Here is a 21,705-nt window from a genome sequence, read left to right as displayed (position 1 = left end):
ATAAGAAAAGAAGGTCTCCTTACTGTCCTGGGTTTACCTTATGTAATTTAAATCTTTCGGGCAAGGGTTCTGGACCTGTTTCTTTTCTACATATTTACCCCATTCTCCAAATCATTGTGATTGGGGCTCAGTAATAAACCTTATCTTTGAAATTTTGTTTCATTTCTTATTACCAAGTAGTAATAAACTGCACAGGCAAAGTTTATCATCATCATGTAAGTTTTTAATTTCCAGGACTTTATTGTGGTTTTGTAAGATACGTGAAGATGCAATTATGTCTGATTTGTAGATATTAAAGAGCTTTGCTATTGAGTTATCTCCATGCAACTAAATTAAATCTTTACCACGAGCCCTAAATATTTCTTTGTATGCCTCTCTGTATAGTACACTTCATATAGTTTAAAATGCACTTAGGTTGTACAAAATGCTTTTTAATTTAAAGTATCTTTTGCATTTGGTTTCCCTGTGTACTTTGGTTGTTAAAGAACTAGAATACTTCTGTTTTCAACTTATGCATTAATTTCATGTTATCCTCTTTTAGAATTCTTCTACTGTTCAACAAAATAAGTTGATGTTTGGTGGGGGAGATGTTAGGTGCACTATCAGGAGATTCTTGCAGCACAGAGGGGCAGCAGGAGCTGTCCAGAGAGCAGCCTGGAGCTGTGTGACATCTATGAAGCAGGGTAGCAGGAGATTCAGTGAGGCACACAGCTGTGAAAAATAGCACAGAGAGGAGTCACACTGAATTTGAGGAGGAAGTCACCCAACTATGATACCTTTTGCAGAGTGGGTGCAAGTTATAGCACAGTCTGTGTGTGCAGTGTCAAAGGCTGCTTGGCTGTGTGTTGATGTTTTCATTCTCTAAGGGAAAATGCCACTTTGACAAAGTCAGTTGTGTCTAGTTAGGGGATGGTAAGGGCAAGATATTTACAGCATTTTGGAGTCTGGGCTCAAGTGATTAAAGGAAGGTCTTTCAATGCAGGAATCTGGTTGAGATTGGGCAAAACTCTGTAGCATAATAGATTAAGTCTTGAAGCAAGACTTGATAGGTAAACTATTGATAAGCTGCAGGTAACCTTTTGCCCAGGGAAGTAATCTATTCTGATAGAAGAGCTATTTGCCTGGAGGAGCAAGCTGTTCAATTGATAAATTGGTTTTCAAGAATTTCCTGAAGCAAACAGTGCAGTTATTTATTGGTTTATAGCCTCATCTTCCATAGGATGACCAGTCTGTCCCAGTTTTTCAGGCACCAGGGGGGTTCTTGGGATGCAGAACTTTACATTTTAAAACATAGATGACAAATTAGTTAACTATGTGATTTTAAAAACCAGGCTTAGTAATTTTGAGTGCTGACTTAATGAAAGTAATTTTTCCTTTAAGATACTGTCATATTTCCCAGTTTTATTGCCATGGCACCAAAACACATTTATAGATAACCTGAAAAAGAATTAAACTCCCTGTTTGCTGGCCTAAAAGAAATCAGTTCTTTAAATAAGCCATTTAAAAGAAAGTGTGGGAGGCTGACTAATGCTCCCCTTTCCCCACCCCACCCCCAAAGATGTTCAGATCCTAATTCCCAGAACCTGTGACTATGTTACCTTATATTGCAAAAGAGACTTTTCAGATATGATTAAGTTAAAGATTTTGAGACGGAGAAATGATCTTTTATTATAATCACAAAGGTCCTTATAAGAGGGAAACAGAAGATCAAAGGAAGAAGCGATGTCACCATGCAAACGGGGAGAAAAGGCTGTATCATGTGAGGCCATGAGCCAAGGAATGTGGTGGCCTCTAAAAGTTGGAAAAGGCAAGGAAACGGATTCTCTCTAAAGCCTCTAGACGGAACCAGCCCTGCTGACCCCCTGATTTAAGCTCCATAAGACTCATTTTGGACTTCTGACCTCCAGAACTATAAGAGAATACGTTTGTATTGTTTTAAACCACTGCACGTGTGGAAATGTGTTACAGCAGCAACAGGAAACTAACACAGAAGGTATCTGGGAAATGAACCCTGCGCCATGATCCCTTTTGTCATTATCTCTAGTTGCTTTTATGAGCAAAGCTTGTCTTACCTAGCAACAGTTGCTAAGTAAGTTAACAATTTAATGCTAGAGTATAGGAGGGAGCAACTGCTTAAATCTTCCCAAATCCAGTGCCCATGCCTTACGTGGCAGAAACTTCAGTACCATTCTTTAACATTAGGCACCTTACCACTACCTAGTCATGGCGAATCATTTAATTCTTACCAGCCTCTAGCATCGTCCTGAAACCTTGAACCTCTTCTAGCTTTCTTAAAACTTCTAGCTTTTCTTGAAACTACTTTTTCTGATCCTAAGAGTATTGTAGCAGTACATAGTAAAAGACATCTTAAGTTTAATTATGATCAGAAATCCAAATTACACAAGCTTTGTTTGCTGTGCTGTTTGTAATAAAATAATCCCTCCAGCCCCTTTTGGGGAAGCCTTCAAACGGATCCATGAATACAAGCCATTTAAGACACGCTTTTACACTCACAAAGATATACTGGGTAAGTAACTTTGCTGTTTTCCTTTGTTCTAATGTTTCATAGCGTTATATGTCATTCTTCCTGTTATATAGACTTTTATCAGCTCCCCTGTTCCAAGTTGGTGTCCTAGAGGAGTGTCTGTTGGGCATGAGAAGAAAGGGTTGAAATCCAGTTTCCAGACTTATCAGTTGTGTGCGCCTTGGACAGGATACTTAGCTGCTCAGTCTGTTTCCTTATATGTGAATAGAGATGTTAATACCTATCTTGCAGGTTTGTTATGAGGCTTTAATGAAATAGTTGTACCTATTATAAAGCCTGGCACATAATATTGAATAAGAGTTCTTTTTGCCCTTGCCCGTACTCGGGCACCTTCCATACACATAGGAGAGGAACTATCTCTAAGTAACACCATAATAAATGGGAGAAAGAAACTATAGCCTTTATTAGTAGCTGGTGATGTAAGAGTAGATACATATATATAACATGAGAATATTTATATACACTTCTAATAAGCGAATCAAATTGTAACAAGTTTCCTTCTCTCATTATCCCCATCAGAGTTTTCAATCTGACTTTGAGCGTTAGAAGTATTTTCCTAAGGATTCTCAAAGTACTTCTCTGATCCTCTCTTCCTTTAGCCTGGTAAATCTAGGAAACTAGATTTAATTTCACTCCTGATCTTTGAAAATATAGAGAATGGAGGGTGTTTCAAAAAAACTAAAATGTAGGGCAAGATCAAACTGGAATCATCCTCTAAAAATATCAATGCCAAAACTGATTTTAACTTTTAGTAAATGTTTAGTATGACTTATTAATTATAGTCTCTAAAGTGATTTGACTTTTTACACTCAGCACAGTGGACATCCACTCTTAAATATGCTTTTATTGATTGAGTCCTTATGCCTTCTAGGATATCTGTATCCAAAAATTAAGTGGATAAATTAAATCTAACTAGTTAGAAATTAATCTTTTCTATTCAATAACCTCTATTTGTCATTGACTATTTTAAGTCAAAAGAGTCAAGATTCTCTGTTCTTTATAAGTAAATTCAAAAGCATGTTGAAATGTCGACTTAAATGCTAATGAGTATTGCATAGGGTAGTGAGTCTCAACCCTAGCAGTGTACTACAGAATTTTTAAAAAATCTGTTTTTACTACAAATATCCAAACACAGACTCATTGGATTTAATACTAATCCAACAAAGACTCGCTAAATTGGAACCTCCAGAATCAGACCTTAGCATGTGTTGTTTTTCATTTATGTTTTACATATTTGAATAGCTTTTTATTAGGAAATAGTTTAAGACTCACAAGTTTTAACAATAGAGCAGAGTTCCCATGTATGCCTCATCCATCTTCTCTCATCAGTATCTTACGTAATGCTAATACATCCTCAAAACCAGGAAATTGACATTGGAACAATACTCTTAACTGAGGTACAGCCCTTACATGCACTTGTTTTTCTTGGTGTATAGTTCTATGAAGTTTCTCACGTGTGTAGATTCATGTAACCATCACCACAGTCCCGACATAGAACTGTTCCATCACCACAAAGCAACTCCCTTGTGTTACCCTTAACACCCACTAACCCGAACCCCTGGCACCCACTAACGTGTTTTCCATCACTGTCACTCTGTCCCTTTGAGAATGTTATATGAACGGAATCATACAGTATGTAACCCTTGAAGTTGGCTTTTTTCACTTAGCATAATACCCTTGAGATCCATCCAAGTTATTTGTATTAATGGTTTGTTCCTTTTTAAGCATGGGCATTTTTTAAAAGCTACGCAGGATCCTGTTGTACAGTCAGGGTTGGGAACAGCTCACATAAAGTAATGGGATTTAAGCATAAAGAGATAATAACAGCCCACAATTGTATCACATTTTTATGAAGTTCAACATGTTGATGGTCCATGCTTAGTCACATTTCTTTCTAGAAGATCTTTCATAATTTTATCTACACAATGTTGAGCCTATGCAGTGTGTGTCCATCTCTACTGGTATTCACTGCCCTGTGTTTTTAGACTCACTGATAATTTAGTTGCAAAGACTTTAATCAATGCCACCAAACATGTATTTTCAGTTGGAGGTCACAGAAACACAAACTCAGACTAGACTATGCATAAAAGGGAATTTCTTGACCCTTTTAGCAGTTAAGAGAAACCAAAGGGGGATCTGGCATGAGGGCTTTCAGTCAGGCCACACTTGCTCTCTTAGTGAGTTGGCCTATTTACTACTGCAGCCAGGCTTACTCTGGCAGCTGGGAAAGGAGGAGAAGTGGTCCCAAACAGCTCTAAGCATCTATGACCTCCAGCTTAGAAACATCAGAGGACAAAGAGCTATATTCTCCTTACATCCTTATATAAAACCCTAGAGAAGAGCCTGGTTGGCCAGGCTTGAGCATGTGCCTGGAGAATGGGGATAATGTGATGGGCCAAACGGGTTGGCTGCTATGATCGGCAGTCCCACCAGAACAACCTGAAATGAGAGAGGGAAGTTCCTGAGAGAAATGGGTCCTGTTACCTGAGGGAGAGATGTTGGGCAAACACTTTATGTCCACAATGTCTTATCTGCTTATTGCCAAAGTAGGCACCGTGAGTCATACACGGCAGTATAAGGTGTGCTTTGTAATTTGAAGAAGTTGATCGTCAAAACCCAATCACATGAAAAGTTAATAATCCAACAAATCCAAGATGTGAGAAGTGAATGGAATAAAAAATAAGTGCTATAAGAGTTTTGATTGGAGAGAAAGATGACTGTGTGATTTCAGCACCCAAAGGGCTTGTCACCCCCATACAGGTCACGAGCCACTTGTAAAAACCCACTCTCACAAGAGAAGATGGGGAAAGCCCTGTGCTCACCTCAGTGAGCTTAGGGCTTGGCCCCAGGTCCTGCTCTATCCCTAGCTATCTAATATTGTGTGGTCCTCTAATCTCTTTGGGCATTTATTTCCTTGTCTGAGTAGGGAGGGTATTATTATGGGAATATGTGGAAATTAAATGAGATCATTGACAGAGAAGTGATAAACTGCTACCCCTTAGCTCACTCCACAACTGAAGCAGCTAAACCCACAAAGACTCACACACTAGAGAAAGGCATGTAGGATACTAAAGAAAGCATTCTGCTGCCACTTTCCTGATGGAGGTAACACCAGCACCCAGATGGGGGCAGGGAGAGAGGAGCAGCATAGTGTGCTAATGTCTTGAATATTCACTCACCATTCTACTTTTGGGGTACAAAATGTGCTTCCTTCTGCCACTGCACTTCCCCGATTGCCTACCATGTGGACTGAGTGAGATGAAGGGAACAACTGACTGTATCCAGGCCTGACTTCCCTCCTAATCAATTAGGGAAAAACTTACCCCTTTTGTTGGCATCTTTAATGAAAGATTGATGTCTCCTAAAAGGATATATCTCTTAGATAACTCTAATAAATATCTAGGTAATAGTGAAAAGGAAAGGCAAGAAAAAGTCTGTGGATATTTGTGATTTTTTCTTTTCAAATACCCAGGTATCGGGGCAGATATTCTGAATAAAGAAGAGAAATTTCAAGAGGCTATACTCAAAGAACTTATTGCAAAAGCAGAAGCTAATGTATGGGCTCAGGTAAAAGAAGTTGGAAATCAACCTAAGTGCATCTTTACAGCTCTTTCACTTTTTGGATTTGTCTGAAACAATATAGTCAGGCAGAACTGACTGAATCCTGGCTATCTGTGGGACCTTGGGCACATTCTTCAACTCCGTAGGCTTGGCTTCTTCAAATGTAAAAGAGGAACAGTAATACTCATTCTATAGGATTGTTGAGCGACTTCAATGAAATAATGTGGCCAGCACACAGTAGCTGCTTAGTAAGAAGCAAACATCATCAGGACTTCCTTCCTTCTAAATTGCCCCTATGTATGGATGACTCCTGCTCCCTTTATTCTCACTGGTCAAAAAAGACATCCCTGTTGAGAAGTGTTTATTATTGCTTAATATTTAGTATGTAGACCAGCCCTTTGTGCAGTTTGTAATACCTCTAAGTGCTTCTTTTTTCCAAATGCTTCCTCATGGATGACTCTCCTTGCTCCGCGTCTCTCTAAAGTCCATGATACCTTGTCCTTATGACTATTGAGGGTCATAGGGGCAATTTGAGTGTGTTGGGGCTTACAGTCAGTCCCAGACACTTAACTGAAGCAAAATCTCAATCCTCCGTCCCCTACTTCTTCCAGTCATAGATAGAAGGACGTAAATGACTTCCTAAAGAGAATTAAAGCTCCTTGGGAGCAGGACAAGCCACAGTGCTTAGAACATTATTTCTTGGTTTCTTTATAAAATAGACATCATAGCAAAGAGTGTATTCAAATCTACAATTTGAATATAAGTATATCTAATGTTCTGGACATTCTTTTCAAATAAAGTAATAAACCCTCTTTCTGAAGACCTGATGCAGGGGATGTGGGATGGCACTCAGCCTTCCTTCTCAGCTCTCTCTAGCTTTGTGCATCTTTCCACTTCTCTATATATTCTGCAATGAGCATACGTTACTTTGATAGTCAATCAAGCAAGAAATAAAGTGCTCCCCCCCGCCCCCCAAAAAAGGCAACCCAGCAGGGTACAGTAAAGCTCTCTTGAGCAATTCCTGAAACAGCCATACTAGCCATGGGTTGGGATGTTTTAGAGCATCTCTGGCTGAGCCAGCCAGTTTGCTATGGGAGGTTTGAGATGGGAATGGAGCAAGCAATTAGGGGTCCCATGGTGGTTGCTAATTTTCAGTAAACATGAAAGCCTGATATATTAATAAATAAATGGACTTTTTCTTTCAAAGGCTGATGAACGCCAAAAGCAAGCAGTGGAGAAAGCCCTTGAAGAAGCGAATGACAAACACAAAATTAAAATTCAGATTCTGGAAGAGGAACATCAAAAAGATTTACAGGTTTTTATAGTGACTTATTTGTTGTCTTTTTTAAAGTACTTAAGTTACTGAAAAGCTCTACCAAGGGAATAAGAGAAAAAAAATAATATGTAAAATCTAAATGAATGTTTCATGGAGGTTGGTTGAGAGGCCCAGGATTTCACAGAAAGATGCTGAACTCCTTGGCAGCAGGGGTGAATGGGTGCAGGAGAATACATAATGAACCCAAACTTTTATGAGGTTTCAAGGCCCAAAGGAGCCACCCCTGCCTGTCTGACCCATCGCATCTCTGGCCTCTTGCTTTCTTTCCTCTGCTCACTGCCCTTCTTTGCATCCTCAAACCTGAACATAGCATGCTCTTTCCCACCTCGGAGTCTTTGCCAGAATATTCTTTCCGCATTTCATCAGATTTAGCTCAAACATTCCTAGTAAAGGGAAGCTTTACCTGACATGACCAGCTCTGCCCTGCCACCCATACACTCTCCTTGAGACCCTGTCCTCGTTCACAGCAGTCATCACCCATCACCATTGTAATTAAACAGATTGATTACTTGCTGAATGTCTGATCTCCCGTGACTGTGGCCCCCATAAGGGCATGTCTGCCTCGTTACCACCCTAGTGCCCCGCACAGTGCCTTGACTTAGTCAGTACACAAACAGTTGTTGAATGAAGGAGGTATGCTGTTCTATTCCTTCTCTCAGGCTCCCTGGTTGCATCCTTTTTCCCAAATTTGCATTTACTATAGTGCCAAGAGGGATCCTGAGCTGTTTCTCAAGTATACCCTGGAGGACCAGAGGTCATAAAATGAAGGGAACTCTTTCTAACCTCTAATTTGTTTAAGCACATGTCTCTAGGTAATTAGCAAATGTTCCAGGCAGAGGCCCAGGGATTCATTATTTAGTTCAGTACCTCGGCTACAAAATCTGCTCAAAGCAAAAGAATACAGAACTATTTCACATGTTGGCCTTGGGAGGGACAGGACAGTAAGTGGTGCAGATGTGAGGATTCATGGGCTGAAGCTGGAGGGAAAGTGGTGGAAGTCTGGCCCCAGGTCTGGCCTAACTTAATAAGAACATACCTCATAAACAATTTAGGGACCACAGGCCCATGTTTTTATTGTTTCAGCAATGCGCACCTCCCATGAGTCAGATCTGTATGAGGTGAGATCAAATGGACGGCCCTTGTCCTCAGAAAACCTGCTGGCAGGAAAGGGAGCTCCAGCCCAGGGTTCCTGGAGGGTAGTGGGACCCTCCCTGCTTGGCTCCAGCGGCCATGGTCCCTGAGGGCTTGGCTGCACGGGTCCACTGCCCTTCCCCTATTTCAGTTCAAAACATGAAGAACATTTATAGCACGTCTAAACAGGCCTGCCGTTCGGCTGGCATGTACCAGTATGGCCATACCAGTTCTTAAAGTATTGAAATACCTCTCTATGGGTTGATAAATAGCCACTCCCTAAACCCCCTAACACCTTGGTCACCTGGTCCCCCGAGACCCCTGGACCTCCCCCAACACAGCAGTTTAAAGGGACAAGCCTTTAAATCGGTAGGGGCTCTAGGACCCTGCTCCAATGCAGCAGCCAAAGGATACACATTTGAATATCACTTCTGGCATTAGGTTGTGAAGATACAGGATAACTTAGAAGTGATGCCTCTTTCAAGGAGCCCACATCCTAGTCTTCCTTTAAGTAATTTGATTGTCATTGGTGGAGTTGATACACTTAGTGCTAAAATAGAAGAAGTCCTAAGAAAAGTTAAAGGGGAAAAGTTAGAGGAAGGTTGCCCTTCCTAAAATATTTGTCTAGAGTTTGGGAATTTACATTTGTGCCACAGTCTCAGGGACGTTTTTTATGTATAAAGAAGTGATTTGTCTAAGAGGGGTGCCTAGGGTTGTTATTTCAACTGTAGGGCACACAGACATGGATGTTAGCACTGCTTCTCAGGAGCGTCTGTGAACCACCTGCCTTAGAATCTGCTCACCTGGGACCTTGACATGCGGATTCCTGGGCCCCACCTGACCTACTGAGTCCCTGACAGTGTTTTTAACCAGCAGCCTATGTGATTCTCACACATATTAGAGTTCGAGAAAACCAAGATCTTCTAAAATCAAATATCATTAAATTCTGATACGTAAAGACCATCAGGTATTGCTTTTATATGATGTTAGGAATTTGGGATAAGTCTCAGATGCTTGCTATTAAGTAAAATTTCAAGATCTTATCCAGTGGACAGTAGTATTTTGAAAAGGTGTTTATCTCATTCAAATACAATAATATTAAAAAGTAAATGATAAGATGGAAGCTAAGGGAAAATAAGAAAAGGAAAATCAGACTAGAAAATATAATGAAGTCAGGGGTGAATTTAAAACTTAAAAATGTATGTACACCATGAGGTCCTGTGCAATTGGGCCTTGAGCTTCCTGGCGGTCAATGCAAGGAGGAAAATGCCATGAATCACTATGTCCACAAGGTAAATACAAATCAGGTACTCTGAGAAGCTCAGATATTCCCACATGCAGTACCAGGGAGAAACTTCTCCCGAGGGAGACGTTGTGTAATAAATGTCTATCAAACATCTGTACAGTAAACATGATGGATTTCTTGAGGCTGTTTCTTATAATATCTCAAAATACGGGCTGATTCACTCAAAATGCCTTTTGGTAAAACTAATTTAACTGGAAGACTTTCCACTGAATAAGAACACTGCCAAACAATAGGTCATTGAATTATTTTTGTAGCTTTAAATATGTATTCCACATGCTATGTGAGGCAGTAAAATGATTTTGGTTTTACTAAATCGTTACATAAAAGAGGGACTGGGTTTAATTCCCTGGGTCCTAGATCAGAACCCAGCCACAATAAAAGGCTGGGATGTCATTTTTAAATTCTGTGATTCAAATAGAAATGTGTTATGATAATACTTCATCTACCTAAAGCTCAACCACTCCACAATCTCTACTGCTGAGAATAGACTTGAAAACCCAGAAATAATTTAAAACATCCCCCAAGAAGTTAAATAAGTCCTCTGATTACAAGATAAAAACTCAGGCTTATTACCCATGGCAGAGCCTCTCTATTCCCCACTCCAATGTTATTTACACTTATTTGACAATCTCAACCCAACAGATCTGGTTGATTGATTTCGCAAATCCAAAATAGATTAAATCCTGGAAACAAGAAATGAGAAAATGGAGCTCACTGACAGCGGTTAGAACAGAGTCCTTGGCCCAATAGCATGTGAAGAACAAGAAAAATTACAAAAATCACATATCAGATCTCAAAAAGCAAAGCAGTCTGGGGTCATTTATGACCTGAGAACTTGAACAATTTTTAAGTGCAGTATAAAGTACTTAGCCCAATACAATCATTCGTCTTTATGTACTAGCCTGGATCATCAAGAAATCTTTAAATGTGTTCATTATACTCTTTTTTGAAGTGAGGTAAGTGTTAAAAGACATTTAGAAAGATTTCCATTCAAAATATTTTATTATCAAAAAGTTTTAGTGCTTTAAGAGACAAAGCCTTCTGCAGTATGGAAAACCCAGCTAACATTTCTAAACAGCCAATGTTTCCCTAAAAAAGATTTTCTAACTACATGAACTGAGGCCACTCTGGAGAGATTCTTAAAGTTGATTTCTGTTGTCTTTTTCATTTTTATATTTTGCACCTTTGGAGTAGCCCAAGTGAGAAGCTGAAAATGTTCCTTCTCTTGAAAAAGCTGAAATCTGCCTAACAAATATTTTAATTGTTGAAATGCTTTTCTACAAAACTAAAGTGGTTCCAGTTTCCCTTAAAACTTAGAGTTCTCTTGACTTGCAGCTTCAGCTGTAGGATTCTTTGCGAACGCTGTAAATGGAGCTGCCTCCGTCAGGGGGCCCGCCAGGGGTCCCGCAGACAGGCTGGTAAAGGGGGTGGGGCAACCTCCAGCCGGAACTCTTGTAGGTTTCATTTCTTTCTACTCTGGGTAAAATTTCATTTGAAGAAGGGATCCTGAAGCTAGGAAGGAAGGAAGGAAGGAGGGAAGGAAGGAGGAAGGAAGGAAGAGAGGGAGGAAGGGAGGGAGGGAGAGAGGGAGGGAGGGTGGAAGAAAGGAAGGGAGGGCGGAAGGAAGCTCACTGTACTATCTGATAAGACTGTACAGGGGTTCTGGAATGAAAACAAATTGCTGAATCTCTTGAAAGACCCTAGCATCACTGCCAGCAATGAAGCGAGAAACTGGCATCAAGATTCCTGGTTTCTATTCCTAGTTCTTCCACTGACCCACTATATGAAATAACTTATTTCTGTACGTTCTCTTGTTATCCCTATAACAGAGATAAAAATTTACCTTTAAATGCAAGCTTTGAAACTGCTAGACAGAATCGATTGCGCCTCCTGTCTTGCGTATATTTCTGTTAAGACACTCTCTGCACAGTCAGGTTGTTGGTCTCCTCCAGCAGATGGTGAGTTCCCAAGGACAAGGATTCCAGCCACGAGAACATGTTGGTAGCATCTGGGCCTTGCACAGTGCCTGGCTCACGGTGGAGTTAGGAGGCATTTTCAGAATGGTGACATTTTGAGGATTTCTTTGTGAGCTCATTTTCCTCAAGTCCTGGTTTGACTAGTGCCTCCTCTCTTTACTTGGCCCAAGGTGTTCACAGGTCCTTGTACCCTGGAGCAAGGGAGCGCTTGTTCCTGTCCCCTCTGTGAATGAGAAAGGGCCCCTCAATGCTGGTGAACTGGAACGCCTGAGTGACAGTGGGGACTGGCAGGCAGGTTCCTGTGACTGCAGTCATGTACCACTGTCGCTGCCTGAGCCTCAGGTCCCTCCTGCCCAGGAGACCCTCAGGAGGCATAGTCATTATTTCTGCCATTTTCCAGGACTGATTTCCTAAAATAGAATCATATTATGTATTTCTAATTGTGGATAAAGATAATATGACGCTATAGAATATTTGGGCAATCAAGAAGAAAAAGGCCTATAACCCAATTATTTTGTTTTTGCATATTCCCGTCTGATATTATCTACCGACATACTTATGCTATATAGTTTGGAGATTTCTGGTTTTACTGAGCATCATTATAAATGAAAGTTTTCCATATCGTACACACTCTCCTTTTAAATCATCAGGGTTAACAGGCGTACGTTCCATCAGGTAGATGAATTCTGATTTGAATAACCTCTTAGTGTGCATTTTTAAACATCAAAGCTGTAACATCTAAATCTAGTTTTACTGTTGCTTAAGGAAATGGCAGCTAAAACCAAGATGGAGATGCATCAACACATGGAAGATGAACTGAAGAGAGAACACTTGGCTGCGGAACAACGCATGGTCCACAGAATCCAAAGGCTTATGATGGAGTGCCACAGGGAGAAGATCCAGGCTGTGGAGAAGGCCAGGGCTGAAGAGAGGCGGATGGCCCAGGAAGTAATCCAGGACCAGAGAAGGTATTCCAGGGAACACGCTGGAAATCAGGATCGTACTCTGCCAGAAGCAAGCTGGGGAAAGGGATAAGGTTGAGGCACATGGGTGGATATTTCCCAGTTTTTGTTTTTACATTTTTGTTATGGAATATATCAAACATAGAGAATAATATATAATATGTTGTAGAATGTATGTGTGTGTGTGTGTGTGTGATTTAAAGGAAAATAATAACATGAATACTCAAGGACCTACCACCCATCTGAAGGGACTGAAAATTGCTAACACTTCTGAAGCTCCCACGTGCTCTTCCTTAATCACATTTCCTTCCTCTCCTGCCTCTGGGGAGATAACTACTGTTCTAAATATTGTGCTTTTCATTCTGTATCTCCAGTTTTAAGAGAGTGAGGAGAGGAATCAAGAAATATTTTTCCACTAACACATAAAAGTCAATCTTCACATTCTCTAGCCTGTACCATACACTATTGTGAATGTGTTACTTTTGGTCTTTTTCTTATTACACAAGTAGTGTGTGTTGTAAATGATGTTGACATTATAGAAATATATAGAGCAAAAATTGCTAAGTCTTGATTCACTGCTCCCTGCCCCCTCCCTGTCTCCCAGAGACAATCATTTTTAAATGGGGTCTGTATCCTTCCACGCCCTTTGATGTCTTTACAGCCTTATGTATGTGCATAATTACAAATAATTTTTTACGTAAATCATATATATACGAAGAATACCAAAGTAACCATTTTTATATATGTAATGAACATTTCATGGAATTGGCCAGTTTTAACAGGACAGCAGTCAGGAGCCCTAGTAATTATCAGGATCAAGAGAAAACTATGGTTTCCAGTTGTTAAGTGACCTGCCCAAGATCACATAGCTGTAGCAGCAGAACCAAGACTGAAACCTCTGTGTTTGGCCTCCTAGTATAGGACTTGTCTCTTTTGCTTTGCTGCTTAAGTTAACAAACAAATCTATTTGTGTATAATTAATGGGTAAAATCTTCCTCATTAGAACTGTTTAGAACAGGGCCAAAGGTAAAATCCTGTAGGAGGTGCAGATAAATAAGAATGAGGGCTGCAGCTGAGGCCATGTCAGTGGTACCTACCTTCTTGCATAGGCTGTAAATCACTCTTGAGGCAGAAAGAAGAGGAAGGTGAAGGAGGATTTCTGGAGAAAATTAGAGACGGCGGTAACTCCTAAATGAGTTGTGGTCCAAAGCAATGGAAGATGGTACTCTCTTCTCCCTCTGCTCCCCACCCTCCGTCTGCAGGAGCTTGGCCCATCCTGTAGGAGCTTCTGGATCCACTCTCTCACCTGCAGTCTCCTGCTCCCTCCCTCACTCTATTGCTTTCCACCCACTTCAGCCCTTTCCTCTGTGAGATTTGAATGGAAGGTTCTCAATGGCCACTTTTTATTAAGTCAGTTGACTAAGATTAGGGAACTGCCATGCGTGTTGCTGAAGTATATCCAGCTAGAATGTTCCTTTTTGTCATTATGTGTCCCAAGTGCCTGGAGGAGAGCTTCGCAGATGGTAAGCATTCTTTAAATACTTGTTAAACAAAGGTTCAAATGTGTTCCAATCAGCTGAACCCACTCTGCAGCACACTAGATCTTATTTCTAGGCATTGCTAGATTCCAGTGTTCTTTGGAGCATTTGCAGAAACTTATATATGAAGAAGGACCACTGTTTAAAATTCCACTGTAGATCTTTTATTTGGCTATAAACTTTCACTCAAGACTCAAGGATTCAGAATACTTACATATTATGACAGATTTGTTAAAGGCACAGAAAACTTTTTTGTGGATTGAGGGGATTAGATTCAAAACAGATTATCTAGGAGACACTGTACTCTTTCTCATGAAGTTAAAAAAAAAAAAAAGAAAGAAAGAAACATCTTTGCTTGGAAATGTTCTAAATGTTTTCTAGCCCAAGGCGAAGGCTTCAATGAACTGACTGCTCAGGAATTTTTGTGGTCATGGCTGTAATTCCTAATGACAGCTACCCTTGATTCAACACCCAGCTCATGCAAGGCCCTTTGTATGCTTCTCATTGAATCCTCATAGTCCTTCCTGGGGCATTCTGTCATTCTCAATATCTTCAGATGAAGACACTGAATCTTAAAGAGAGACTAAGCAACCTGCCAAAGGTCGTGTGGCGAGGAGGTGACAGGGCCTGATGGGAACCCTGGTCTAGATGATGTCAAAGCATGTGACCTTCCATTACGCTTGCTGCTCACTTCACCAGAGCTTATCAAGTGTCTTCTGTAGATGTGGTCCTCACCTTTGGCATAAAGAAATAAGGGTCTTTCCTCAACATTATGTGAAGTAACTAAAGCGTGGCTGCCCCATATGAGCAAGGCTAGATGGACTTATACAAAGACCACATAGGTGCTGGAAGAGTTCCAAGTTCTGGAAAGATCAAGCAAAGAGTGTGTGGGCTGTGTGGTGAGGTAGCTTTCTTGGAGGAAGTTAGTCTTGGTTTGGGCCTTAGAGAGAAGGGAGGAGGTCCCATTTGTGAAAGACTGAAGAGTGAGAACAGCATGAGCCAACACGTGGAGGGGGAAAGTGGGAGGTATAATGATGCAGAGCCAAGGGAAGGTTGAGACTGTTAATACCCCTGAGATATAAATGTGCTGCTGAAGGCTGGCCTCTGGAGCTGTCTCCCACAACCTCTGTAATGCCTGCAGCCCCAGCCTGGGGGTATCACTGATCCTCCTGCCAGACCAAGGGGCAGTAGGTTCCTAAGTAGAAAATCGGAATGTATTTTTCTTATAAACACAGTGGTTATAACTGATTAAAATAGTGCTAACAGTCCTGTAGTTCAAGTGAAAATGGATTAATAGCTTATTGTGGGCTCAGCAGGCAAATGATCTGCTAGTTCAACATTGCTCTAAATACTTGATGTATAAATTAATTTTAGGAACAAATCCCTTCATAATTTAGGAATTGCCTATGGAGAAATGAAGTATTAGTTCTTACTGTGTTAAGATCCAGGAGTTTTATTGATGGACATAGAAAGAAAGTTGAAAAGTGTGCTCTTAGCAAGCAACATACATGAGGAAAATGGAAAGTTGACCTAATAGGTAGAAGGGAAAGAAGCGCCGCTGATATTTTTCATTAAACTTGTGAGCAATACATCTTGTACCATTTCAACAGCCTCCCAAAAATAGTGAGAAGGAGAGCTAAGAGAGGCCCTAAAGGGAGCAAAGGACAAATCATTTGCTAGTATGATTTGCCATACTTTATTTTTTCCCCAAGAGCCTAGTGAGGTTGGATTATTATATATTAGATTATATTTTTATTTAGTAATCTATTTTTATTCTCTGGGAGCCCATTTTATAAAATATCAGACTGACTCCTATAGATAGTGGACACACTAAAATTATCCTGAAAATAGTTCAGTTTCTGGCCAGCACTAACGTTAAATTCCAAGATTATAGCCTCATGAAGTTAGAGACGGCAGATGGACCTCACTGTTTACAGAAAGAAACATAGACTTCACATTTACTTTGCAATTTCACTTCACGTTGGAAGGGGCACTAGAGGTCATCGAGTTGAACCTGCCACCTCTTCTTCTGGATGCCCGCCAGGGGTTGGTGAGCCTCTTCCTGAGGGCAACTGTGACATGAATTTTACTGCTGGGTGAGGTGGGTTATTCAAATGCGGAACAGCTCTACCTGTCCTGTGCTTCCTAATGTGGACCCAGAATATGTTGGGCCTCACCCTCACGTCCATCCTTGGCTTCTAGCTCTGCATCTCTCCTGTGCACAGTCATCCTTCAGATATTTGAGGAGACATTGTCCAAGCTTTAGTTTGGAGAAGGGAAGGAAAAACCAAAAAGTACTAGTGAACTAATTCCTTCAGTCCTTCCTCATATGATATGATTTCTAGGCCCTCTTTTGGGAACAAAACAATGTGGATAATTTGTGGAAATCAAAAGATATTTTAGATATACCACAAGAATTGACTATTTTCTTATAGTGAATATTTTGCTTATGCTAACAATCCTTTTTAAGCATGAATTCTTTTAGGCTTTTTTAAGGCTCTAATTTGCTATTTTAAAATTTGGTGTTATTTGGCATAAAAATAGCGTTTTGGATAGAACTACATCTATATTACTCGTTTATTTACTCGCACATTCATTGGTTGCCTGTTTTATGCACACTGGGCACCATGCCAGGCAGGGGAGATACAAAGATGAATGGGCACTCCAGGCCGTCTGCCACCATACCCTCCGTGCCCTGCACCCACCTTTCTCCTGGCTTCAATTCTATGACTTCAAGTAAATCATCAGAATAAAGGTCAGAGACACTCTGATCTTAAACCAAAAGGGGGGAATCCCAAAGGGTTAAAAATTCAGGCTCTAAAGCAGGCTGGAAAAAGTTGGAAAGGACATTCCAAAAGATACCAGATCCTTCTAGAACAGATCTTGATAGCAAGGAATTTAAAGGGGGCCATGGTGAAGGGTGAGAGATGGAGTCGTTCAAGATGAACTTTATTTGAGCAGTTTTACATGAGATCAGCTTTGGTGGAGACTTCTAGTCAACCCCGTAGATGAACACCTCCTTTGCGTGGGCCAGAGGAAAGCCTGGCCAACCTGGCAGTAAGCTCACGCCTGCTTGTGACAGAGCTGAGGTTCTGGAGGAGGAGTGCAACTTCCTTCTTAGGGATTTGGGGCTGGCTCAAGGAAGCTTCTTTCCAGTTCCTTCTGATCTAAGTCCCAGGGCCCCTGGTCATCACCTTCACAATCTCACCAACATCCCGAAGATTTTATAAAACATCAGACTACATCCTAAGGGTGTGTATAGAGCAGATGCTCACTCCGTCTCTGTCCACGGCGTCACTTCTATTAACGGCACCTCCTTTCTCCTGTGACTCAGGCTGCGATCAGGAAGTTGGTCTTGAGTCCTCTTTTTGCTGCATCCCAGTAGTCACAGATTCTGGCCCTTATGCCATTGTATATTTCTTGGATTTATCCCTTTCTCTCCCTCTTCCTATCTCTTTCTCATTATTCTCTTTCATCACAGTTCAGACCCTAATCCTTACACACTCAGAATATTACAAAATAGTATGAATTGGTCTCTCACTGTTACCAGAATAACAATTCTAAATGGTATTTTCATTGTGTTGCCCTCCTAATAGAAAATTTATAGTGACCTCTTAACACAATACAAAAATCCAGCTTTTTTCTATTGTCAGACAGTAAAGATTTTTGCAAAAGATGTAAAATGATGCCACTTTTTTCAGCAAAAGTTTTTTTGATTTGGAAAATATATTTTTTATAAATGTAAGTTATGTTAACATTTAATGGATTTATTGATGCTTTACATGAATTTATAAATATTTTTTAAATGTCTCACTTTTAATTTCTAATAGTGTTACTAGATATAACCCATATAAACAAAAGTTCCTTGAGTTCCTTGGTCATTTTAAGAGCAAAAAGAGGTCTTGAGACCAAAGAGTTTGAGGCACTGTCATAGAGAATTGCTGAGATAAAATCAAGATTAGAGCTAAACCTAACCTGTGAGTACAAAATTTTCTCCCCTCTGGCTAAAGGTAAGTAGCTGGATTGATATGCAGAAATACTTTCTCTAGGGATTTGGAACTCTGACCCTATTTCTTCATTTTTAAGCACACTGTGTTTTTCTGGCCAAGGTGGACTCAGGTCCCTAAAGTTACTGTCAGATACTAGACTATCGGCCTTGCCCTAGCCCACAGTAGGGAAGTCCACGGGCGACCTCCCTCCACTGAAAAATGATTTTTGATTGTTAACAACTAATGTAATCCAAAAGCTCATCTCTACCGGCCTGTCTCAGACTGGTGGGTCATCTAAACAATGTAATAATTTCTCATACATATGTGGTAAAAGACAAAAATCTTTTTGTTTTTAGTGACTAACCCATCTAACTTTTAAACCCATATTATCTTCTGTAGAAAGACCATGGAGGAACTTGTGGACACTAGTATGACTGGTATTAAGGATCAGAAGAAGAGTGTGAGCCACTTGATAAAGGAAAAAGAACAAGAAATGAAGATCTACTATTGCATGGTTCAGAGGCAGAAGCAGGAGGAGGTTCAGGAAGTGCTTCAAGAAGCAGAGAAAACACATCAGGCCTCGCTTGGAAATGTGATGGATGAACTGGTTAACACTCAGGGGGAGCTGCTGTCCTTAGCGAAACAACTGGGAATTATGACAAATTGGAAAGATTTCCTGGAGGAAGAATTACAGGAAACAAGGGTGGCATTTCAAAAATACATCAATTATACATTTCCTAAGCTTTCACCAGGACACGCAGATTTTATTCTGCCAGAAAGAAAGAAAACACCTTCCAATCTTATTATTCAGGAAAACAAAACAACTCTTGATTAGAAGAAGTCTTCAACTGAAATTTCACTACAAAAGACATTGTTCCAAAGACTAAATAAATGCACTCAAAAACCATTTATTGATCCCTGGTTGTGTGCAGGGTACTATTGGGCTGTGAGTATTTTGATGGAAAACCAAAATATCCAAAGCATATTCCAGGCTACAGTGAGTTCCAAGTCTAATTGAGGAGAGATAACAGTGAGAGGGATCAAAACTGATTAGGAGGGAAGAAGCTTTCTTGGAAGAAGCCTAAATGAACTCTTGTATCTTTTTTTTTGTGTGTGTGTGTGAGGAAGATCAGCCCTGAGCTAACATCCGTGCTAATCCTCCTCTTTTTGCTGAGGAAGACCGGCTCTGAGCTAACATCTATTGCCAATCCTCCTCCTTTTTTTTTTTTCCCCAAAGCCCCAGTAGATAGTTGTATGTCATAGTTGCACATCCTTCTAGTTGCTGTATGTGGGGCGTGGCCTCAGCATGGCCGGAGAAGCGGTGCGTCGGTGCGCGCCCGGGATCCGAACCTGGACCGCCAGTAGCGGAGCGCGCGCACTTAACTGCTAAGCCACGGGGCCAGCCCCAAAGAAATTATTATTATTTTTTTTGTGTGTGAGGAAGACCAGCCCTGAACTAACATCCGATGCCAATCCTCCTCTTTTTTGCTGAGGAAGACGGGCCCTGGGCTAACATCTGTGCCCATCTTCCTCTACTTTATATGGGATGCTGCCACAGCATGGCTTAACAAGCGGTGTGTTGGTGTGCGCCTGGGATCCGAACTGGCGAACCCTGGCCTGCTGCAGCGACGCGCACGCACCTAACCACCTGCGCCACCGGGCCAGCCCGTGTATCTGGTTTTATTCACGTTTACATCAGACATATAACTCTTTTAGTACTTGTAGCGGTTGAAAACAAGTAAAGGGACATGCTCTTAGATTGTTCCCAACGTGGAGAGGTGTGCTAACTTCTGGTGTAGAGATTGTTATTTGGAGAACTGCAATAGCATTGTAGGAAAAAAAGCAATTTCCCTCAAATTCAATAGGATAAAATTTAAATTCTGGGTACCCTGTATAAAATAATTCAAAAAGGACTCATATTTGCCAGTTGTGAAAGAAAAGTATGTCTTTAGAGGTCAGCGTCCCTGCCTCAGGGATGAGGAGTCCTGTGTTTATCCCCAAGCACAGGAGTGCTTTGAACCCATTCCTTTGGGTCAAAATGCAGAAAACTGATAAGTACCCCAATGCTCAGGACCAACATGTGTCCACATGTACTAAATTAAAATGGAAGAAGACTCAAGCCAAAAAGACTTCTCCAAAAATCTATCCACTCTAATGAAGCATCCTTAAATTATTAATCACCAACCTATATTGGTGGCTTTAAAATTAAAAACTTAGAAAGCAGTTTTCAGTAAATTAAAAAGTGCTATTCTTGAGCAAGTTTTGGGTGGATTTGTTCACGTTGAGCAGTCTGGGATTTCCTGATGGTAGCAGCAGCAATCTGTTTATGATCACATAAGAGACCACACTCTCCTCAGGGCTCAGCTTCCTGATGCTGCAGGACTACTGTGCCCCACGCTCACTGCTTGCCTGGGGGCTGGAAGAGATGACATGTTAGAGCTCTTTACACTGCTTTGTCTCGTACATTCGTCTCACAACAATCTGTGAGATACGCAGGGCAGGGTTGTACCTATCCTGTTTTTACAGATGATAAAATAAAAACTACTATGTACTAGGTATTTACGTGTGTGAAGCACTTTCAAAACATTAATATTTAATCCTCACAATGACTTTTGAAAGTAAATATTATTGCCCCCAATTTATAGGGAGGGAAACTGATGCTCCAGGAGGTTCAATAACCTTCCCCAGGGCACGCAGCTAGTGACAGAGCCAGGATTCAAGATACTACAAGGCCTAGGCAAATGGATCCGTGACAGGGACCTAAGGTTTTTCAGAATTCAATAGCTAACAGCAGCTAACACTGGGGAGTGCTACCATGTGCCAGGCACAGGTCACAGTGGCCTCATTCATTCTCACAGCAATCTGTGAAAGGGGGAAGCATTCACACAGACACAGACAGGTGAAGTCACTTTCTCCAAGTCATACAGCTAGGAAGGGTCAGAGCCAGCTCAAATCCAGAGAGTGTGGGTCTTCAGCCCATGCTGTTAGTCATTATTTTGTTCAGCCTGAAGGTAAAGGCCTTGGTGCCTGGATTGTTGACTCTGCAAGTGTGTGTCTTTGTGGGTTCGGTGATGAGGACTGGAAGATCGTGGTCTGTCCCCTAGGTCGTGCATCATTTTTGTCTCTTCTAAAAGTAAAAGGAAGTTGTACCTAGGCCTGTGGTATCTGAGTTATTGGAGTCGTCCTCCAGATTCAAATGTGAGCACATACACAAGGGAACAGAAGGAAACAATCTTCTGAAGGTGTTCACTTCACGGCCACAGTTCAGCACGTCTCCTTTGGGCTCAGTGACACGGTGAGTAACATGAAAAGAAAGCAGGCAACTTATTTTTGGTTTGGAAAAAGGAACCTAGTTTCTCAG

The 21,705-nt window shown here is 41.0% G+C and overlaps 1 protein-coding gene across 1 annotated transcript; it reads left to right on the top strand.

The window, feature by feature from the left end:
• Positions 1-1,875: 1,875 nt before the first annotated feature.
• Positions 1,876-19,451, top strand: C23H6orf163 (chromosome 23 C6orf163 homolog). The gene is made up of 5 exons (XM_058566665.1): positions 1,876-2,527; positions 6,018-6,112; positions 7,314-7,421; positions 12,621-12,823; positions 18,744-19,451. Exons 1-5 carry the CDS (start codon positions 2,380-2,382, stop codon positions 19,177-19,179), a joined length of 990 nt encoding a protein of 329 aa, XP_058422648.1. The 5' UTR covers positions 1,876-2,379; the 3' UTR covers positions 19,180-19,451.
• The last annotated feature ends 2,254 nt before the right edge of the window (positions 19,452-21,705 follow it).

Source organism: Diceros bicornis, chromosome 23 (assembly GCF_020826845.1).
Source record: "Diceros bicornis minor isolate mBicDic1 chromosome 23, mDicBic1.mat.cur, whole genome shotgun sequence".
NCBI classification, from domain to species: Eukaryota; Metazoa; Chordata; class Mammalia; order Perissodactyla; family Rhinocerotidae; genus Diceros; species Diceros bicornis.
Note: the sequence above shows the minus strand (reverse complement) of the source record. Positions and strands in the feature narration are given on the sequence as shown.

Bases quoted from the DNA above. Each gene is read 5' to 3' on its own strand.
- C23H6orf163 (XM_058566665.1), top strand. From the start codon at position 2,380: ATGATCAGAAATCCAAATTACACAAGCTTTGTTTGCTGTGCTGTTTGT. The intron at 2,528-6,017 runs GTAAGTAACTTT...TCAAATACCCAG, and splicing joins CACTCACAAAGATATACTGG to GTATCGGGGCAGATATTCTG. The intron at 7,422-12,620 runs GTTTTTATAGTG...CTGTTGCTTAAG, and splicing joins AACATCAAAAAGATTTACAG to GAAATGGCAGCTAAAACCAA.